Source organism: Vigna unguiculata, chromosome 4 (assembly GCF_037176805.1).
Source record: "Vigna unguiculata cultivar grain cowpea cultivar isolate G323 ecotype 2 chromosome 4, ASM3717680v1, whole genome shotgun sequence".
Taxonomy (NCBI): Eukaryota; Viridiplantae; Streptophyta; class Magnoliopsida; order Fabales; family Fabaceae; genus Vigna; species Vigna unguiculata.
In genome coordinates, this window is record NC_140795.1 from 5435876 (window position 1) to 5443278 (window position 7403).

A 7403-nucleotide genomic window follows, 5' to 3' on the forward strand; every position below is an offset into this window, starting at 1 on the left:
GAAAGTTACTATCTGTACAAGACAAATATTTATCCAACAAATAAAGTACGAGAAAATTATTATCTGTATCTTACCTATCTGTTGACATCCTTAATTGTGACTAACATTTCAGTTTCTAAACCAGTGAGGAATAGATGAATTTTTCATGTAGGGTAGATATTAGTGTTATTATTATTGTTATTATCTACTATTTATTATTGTAAGATATTAGAGTTGTAATGAAAATGTTGATCAAGAAGGAACCTTAAGTTTCGAAATGTAAGAGTATTGAGAAGAAGGTTAAAAGAGAGGCTCAAAGTGCTGCCACCGCCACTGTGACCGCCACCGAACTGTGATACCCTTCTCGTGTTTACTATTTTTCCATGCAAAATCATAGATATCTAACTTAGAATATACCACTATTAAATCTTCACATTTTTATTTCAAATATATATATATATATATATATATATTATATTTATTTATTTATTCTTTTGTGTACATCTTGGATCTTTTTAAAAATAATTATTGAAGAGATATAATATTAATGAGACATGTGTCAAATTCACACATAAAAAATTGACATCGCTGTTAATCCAAAACTTTAAGACAATAGATTTGTGAGTCTTCAATTTTATATGATACTTAACTTTTTTATTTTTATTTTATGTAAAACTTAGACTCACACTTAAATTCAACACATCAGATAATTTATCTGAAGTCCACCCGTTCCCTTCGCGAATCGACATATGCCCAAAGAAGGAATCTGACAAGTTGTATAATATAGGAATCATTAATGGTAAGTGGTTCATGTATCAGATGTAGTTATATTAAATTTCTCTATTCATTGTTTTTTTCTCCAATAGTGTCACGTAACTGCGTGTAATGTTCAACTCCACACGTCTCATTTTCTGAAAAATTGGTGTTAATTCATGAACTGTCTATAACCTAGGGAAAGTTTCAGCATTATAAGAAACCTATGTTGTTGATATGTACCCATTTTAAGAAAGGTTTTTGATATATACCAAATTGTCTTGTTGAAAAACGAGAGAGAAAAAAAACATGGGAAGCATTCTTCTGAATCCATGTCAACCCTTCTTCTCACACACCATTTTGGCTCCATTGAAGAAGCACAAGCTTCATCACCATGCTCCAAAGAATCGTTTCCTATGCAACAATATCAATAGAACTTCCTCTTTTAATTACAGAAGCTCTGCTTCTGTTCCACTTCATGAGTTGCCTTCGGTATCTTTCTCCCACTTTTTTTCTTGCTACTTAAGTTATTTTTTAAGTTGGGTTTAGTTCCACATTATATGAAGAAACACAAATCATTATAGAAGTTCGCGGATACTTTGGATTAATACCATGATTAAAAAAAATGTGCATTAGAACTTGCGATAAAACTTATTTGTTTTTAATTTCTGTTTAAAAATATACTTAAAGTTAATCTTAATTTTAATTTATTTTTGTCAGGCTTCATTTGATGAATACATAGAAGATAAAGGAAGAGTGATCCGATCTATATTTTCAGAAAAAACAGCAAGCCAGCAGCTCAATGAGGTACTTTCATTTCCAAGATTGTAATTTTCAAAATCAACCTAGGATTTAGATGGTATATATATAAAGTTTATAAAAAAAATGTTTAAGTATGTTTTTAGTCCTTGAACTTTGACTTAAAATTGAAATTTGTCTTTGTCTGAAATTTCGATACATTTTTGTTCCTAAACTTTAAAAATGAATGAATATAATTCTTTTAACTAAATTACATTAACTTCTTTTGAAGTGTTGAGCACATTTTTCAATAGATATTGAACCGGGAATGTGTCAAACGGTGTAAACAACTCCAATACTAACATGAAACGTGTTCGACATGTCAAAAAAAGTTAATGTAATTTCGTTAAAAGAACTATATTCATTCATTTTTAAAATTTATGTAACCTATCATAAAATATCTAAATTTTGCACTAATCCAATTAATCATTCATCTAAAAAGACTTTGTGAATTATGCATATATATATAGGAAGAATGGAGAGTTAAGATGACTCCCATGGAAGCCTTGTTCTTAAAGTGTCACCCAGTAATACACATTACAGCTAAATGCAAATCTGAAGCACATGAATACCCACCTGAGATTCCTCACCATATCACCAAATTTTTGGAGGTTCAAATTGTAAGTATCACAAATCAATTTATATATGTATGCAATCAAATTTTGATTGGTGAAAGTTTAATTGGTTTGATGAAGTTCAAACCTAAAAGTTCTACACATGTAATCATTGCCATGCATTTTTTTTTTTCGTAGACAAAGGTTGAGTTTCCTGATCTGAATGTTGATTACATACCTCAAAATCTCAACATCAATGCAAAAGGATCCTTGTATTTGGAAAAGAAGGGAATGCATAATTGGATGAAGAATCATTTAGACATTAACTTAAACCTTGCTTTTCCTTCATTACTAGCTTGGGTTCCTGATTTGGTGTTGCAAGGAATTCTACAATCGGTGAGAATCATATCGCTTTTTTCACTTTATCATCATGTCACAATCTTCATTTATGATTAATTCTATACTAATTTGAGACATTATGCCGCAGGTTCTCAAAAGTTACGTGGATGATATTAATAATGGATTTGCTGTTAGATTACTGGGTGATTATAACTCCTTCAAGAGGAACAAGTCCAAAAGTTTTAAATAGTTATACTTGTTGTAATTTGTATTATTATGATATAACCAATCAATGGAATTTGTGTTTTTTTTTTATTCAAAGCACTTTCTCACTTTCTAGAAATTTTAAGTAACTTCTACTCATCAAATCTTCAAAGTTCTGAACTGCAAAGTTCAGAAGTCATTTGAATAAACATGTTTTGGACCGGCCAGTAAGTATAATATATCTTAAAAAATACAATTTATAAAAAATACAATTTATAGTATCTCTTGGTTACTAAAATAGTCAATATTATAAATAATAATTTTTTTATTGACAATTGTTAGTTATCAGTTTTTGTTAGCGGAAGAGTTTAACTCAGAACTTCTTTCACCCTCCCTTCTAAATCCCACCAAAACAACCTTGTTTCTCCAAATTTATTATGAATAACAAATTGTAATTGGTTTCTAAATTATTTTCAAAATTTAGCTACCAATGTTTTAGCTATAGAAAAAATTAGTCACTAAACATTAACTATCAAGGTTTTAGTTACCAAAAAAATTTATTTCTAAATTAATTTTTAATTAACTAGTCACTAATTTAACGATCAATTATAATTTTGTATTCATTATAGTAATTATTTTAGTAACAAATAATTTTTTATTTTGTTAAAATTAATATCTAAATTAATTATTATAATGACAAATAACTTTTGATCATTAAAATTGATTTGTTAATGAAATATATTTTTTTAATAAAATAAGGTGAATGTTAATGAAGGGCGAAGACCTGCAACAAAGAAAGGTGTGGGGTAGAGGTGCAGTGAAGGAGATGAGTAGGTTAACTTTTTCAAATTTTATTATAAATTTAACGAGGATAAAATGGGTATATTACATTTTATGGAATGCATGAAAAGAAAAAGAGGGTGTAGGAAGAAATTATCAGAATCATGTGCTTAAAATAAGTAAAAGTTTTTAGGCTTGGATCACAAATAAACTCTCAAAAGAAAAGTTCTCCTATGTTGGACCACATAAATCATGATTGTCAAAACAAGGGTAGCACAATAATGACTTAGAAGCAAACATTAATGGATTTTAGGTGTGAAGGCAGTTTCTTCCTACACTGCCATAAATTCTTATATTTCAAATTACGCAAAATATAAATTTTATATTATGAAATCTAATTTTTATTTTGTATTATAAATTGAGCAATTTAAAATATAAAATTTTATATTCCAAAATAAACAATCCATAATATGAAAATTGTATTTTAAACTGTATAATTCAAAATACATTCGTATTTCGAAGTATATAATCCAAAATATATATTTTATTTTGTATTTTGGAATGTGGAATCTAAAATAAAGGAGTTTATGGAGTATAAGTTGAAATTATGGAGGTGTAAGAAAAAATGTCTATTTAAGAGATGATTGTGGGGTTAGTGGATGATAATCAAACGAGCCTAATCTGTATGGATCTAGTCATAGTGATATAAGACCTTAAAGTTTTAAATTTATTTCTTCCTGCACCCCTTTTTAGACACCCCATAAAAGTATTTTAAAATTTGGAAAACTTTTCAAAATATTTGTTTTGATTTTCTTTTTTTTTTACATTTTGAATTTAGTGTTCTGAAAGATATTTTTGAATTAAGAAACTCTCCAAAATATAAAAAGATTTCCCAACCAGGTATTTTAGAATGTGTTTCCGAATTTTGAAACACTTTCAAAAATATCCAATTTGAAATGTATTTTTTTATATAGTCCAGTGTGAACATTCTGAATAATATTTCTAGATCTGAAAATACCTTTTGAAACACCCTATCTAAGATGTATTTAAAAAAATGGAATTGTGAATTCGTAATTTTATTTACTTTTTTCTGGATTAGAGAAAAGGGTTTTTGCTGTCATGGGTTGTTCACACCCCATTGTCATCACTGCCATCTCTGCAACCACCAATCTCGAGGTTCACATCCACTACATTTATACTCTCCCCTCCTCTACCACCACAAACTCCTCAACCTTTTCATTCTTCTCCTTCACATAAACGTCTTCCACCAACACTTTAGCATCGGACACCATCGAACCATGCAACGCGTGCTGTAGAAAACCTTTTAGGTCTAAAGAGGAGGAGGTTCACTAAGAAGCTACAACACCAATAAGACCTGAGCCCAACCACATAAGACATTGACATCACTCTCAACCCAAAACCTTAAGATAATGGATTTATGGGTCTTTATCCTATAACAATGATCTACTTTTTCATTTCTAGCCAAAGGTGAGTCTCTTTCACCATATTGGTATAGTCCCCCTCCAGCGAAAGATACCACTTGTTAGGTCTAAAAAGGAGGAGGTTCATTAAGGAAATACAACACTAATGAGACCTAAGTCCAATCACGTAAGACATTAACACCACTCTCAATCTAAAACCTTAAAGCAATGGGTTTATGGATCTTTATCCTTATATAGTGTTCTACTTTCTCATTTCTAACCAATATGAGACTTAGATTCATATTTAGATTCTTAACAAAAGCCATATCAGCTTATTTTATACATGTTTCTTCTCCCACCCACACGCAACAAATAAAAGCAAAGGCAAGGTTTATTAGCTCTTTAAGTGCTAGGAAAATGGAGAAAGAAGAGGATAATGGATGTGTTAGAAAAATAAAGAAAGAAATGGACGGAGGATGTGTGAAGAAAGTGAAGGACCATGATGTGGGAAGGGTGTTGAGAAGGAAGAGTTGCACACCTAGTGTTTTAAATATATTTTAATAAAGGATAAATTGAGAATTTTAGAATTTTAGGGAGGTGTAGGAAAAACAACATGGGATGCACAAAGAAGCACCCAACTTTTCATTTTCGTTTACATTACCATAAGGGGGCTTCTTCCAGCACCTCCAAATACTTATTTTGCACCCAAAAATTATTTAAATTCTTACTTTGTCCCCCAGTTAAAAGTAACTACATTTTTTTTCTCTCTAACTCACCATCCCCAAGAGTTTCTTTTTTTCCAATGAATATCAATATCTAGTATCTTGTTTTGTTCTATGGATGTCGATATCCAATACTTTATTTTTATTTAAATTTTTGTTTGTATATTGACATCACATTTTTTTTCATTTACTTTATTTCACAATTTATTTGTTTTTTAATATATTATGTAAAAATAAAATTATATATATATATATATATATTTTATTTTTATTTTTAAAATATATATTAAAAATTAAAAAAATTGAAATATAAAGAAATTTTTAGAAAACTAACATAAAAAAAATAAAGAATAATATATATATATATATATATATATATAAAATTTTATTTTTATGTAATATATTAAAAAATAAATAAAATTATGAAATAAAGTTAATTAAAATCAATAATTAATTCTTTTACATAAAAATAAAAGAAAATTAAAAACAAATATATATATATATATATATATATATATATATATTAATGGATGTGAGAACTTAATTTTTTTAATATATGTTAATTGGGCGTAGAAATCCGTAAATGAAAAAATATATATATAATATCGGATGTTAATATTTGTAACGGGAAAAAAATTTAAAAAAAATGTATAATTACTTATTTGGTTTCCTAACTTTTTAGTTTATTTTAATTTGATCTCCATATTTTTGGTTGGTTCAATTTAGTACCTAAATTATTTAAAAGGGTTCAATTTGGTCATCTTCATTGAGTTAGAGTTAATACTGTGTCTATACAGGACACGTGTCAAGCCGTGATTTTTTTTTATCTTTTTAATATTTTTTTAATTTTTACTTGTTTTTAGAAAAAATTATAATCTATCACGTATCAGGTTATTGTCATGCCACGTGGCAATTTATATTCCTAACACACGTGGTAGTGGTAAAACTTATTTTCAATTTAGTCCTTTATTTTAAATTTTTGGTTCAATTTAGTACCACTATTATTTAAAACGATCCAATTTTATCCTTTTCAATTTGAGACCAAATTAGTAAATAAACTTAATTACAACTTATATATACATGTTATAATAATTTTTTTTAATATATACATCAAACACTTCACCTAAATACTTAAATTATTTATTTTTTACATTTTTACCTTTATAATTTTTTACACTTGTAAAAAATAAAATTATTTGAATATTTAGGTGTGGTGATTTGATGTATAAATTCAAAACAATAATTTTAATATGTATATATAAGTTATAATTAAACTTACTAACTAATTTGGTCTCAAATTTGAAAGGAAAAAATTGGGTCATTTTTAAAAATTGGGGTACTAAATTGAAGCAAAAATTTAAAATAGAGGACTAAATTGAAAACAAGTTTTACCACTACCACATATCATGATTGTAAACTATCATGTGGCACGACAATAACATGACACGTGGCAGATTATAAATTTTTAAAAAAATTAAAAATTTCATGGCTTGACACGTGTCCTGTAGGGACACAATGTTAACTCTAACTTAATGGAGATGACCAAATTGAACTCTTTTAAATAATTGAGGTACTAAATTGAAGCAATCAAAGATATGGAAACCAAATTGAACTAAACCAAAAAATTAGGGGACCAAATCAGTAATTATACAAAATAAATAAATAAAGCACCAGATGTCGACATTCGTAGAATAAAACCAAACATTGAATGTTGACATTCATAAATGAAAAAAAATACATAATATAGGATGTCGACATCCATAACAAGCAAAAACTTAAAAAAAAAAAGAGTAAACTTAGGGATGGGTCAGTTTGATATGAATCGCATCATGGCCCAAATAAAGAACGACTAA

General features: G+C 27.8%; 1 protein-coding gene across 1 annotated transcript; it reads left to right on the forward strand.

Moving 5' to 3' along the window:
- Positions 1–959: 959 nt before the first annotated feature.
- LOC114181711 (uncharacterized) lies at positions 960–2738 on the forward strand. The gene is made up of 5 exons (XM_028068242.2): positions 960–1224; positions 1453–1539; positions 2001–2150; positions 2283–2480; positions 2572–2738. The coding sequence occupies exons 1-5, from the start codon at positions 1042–1044 to the stop codon at positions 2671–2673; spliced, it is 720 nt and encodes a 239-aa protein (XP_027924043.1). The 5' UTR covers positions 960–1041; the 3' UTR covers positions 2674–2738.
- The last annotated feature ends 4665 nt before the right edge of the window (positions 2739–7403 follow it).

Bases quoted from the DNA above. Each gene is read 5' to 3' on its own strand.
- LOC114181711 (XM_028068242.2), top strand. From the start codon at position 1,042: ATGGGAAGCATTCTTCTGAATCCATGTCAACCCTTCTTCTCACACACC. The intron at 1,225-1,452 runs GTATCTTTCTCC...TATTTTTGTCAG, and splicing joins CACTTCATGAGTTGCCTTCG to GCTTCATTTGATGAATACAT. The intron at 2,481-2,571 runs GTGAGAATCATA...ATTATGCCGCAG, and splicing joins TGCAAGGAATTCTACAATCG to GTTCTCAAAAGTTACGTGGA.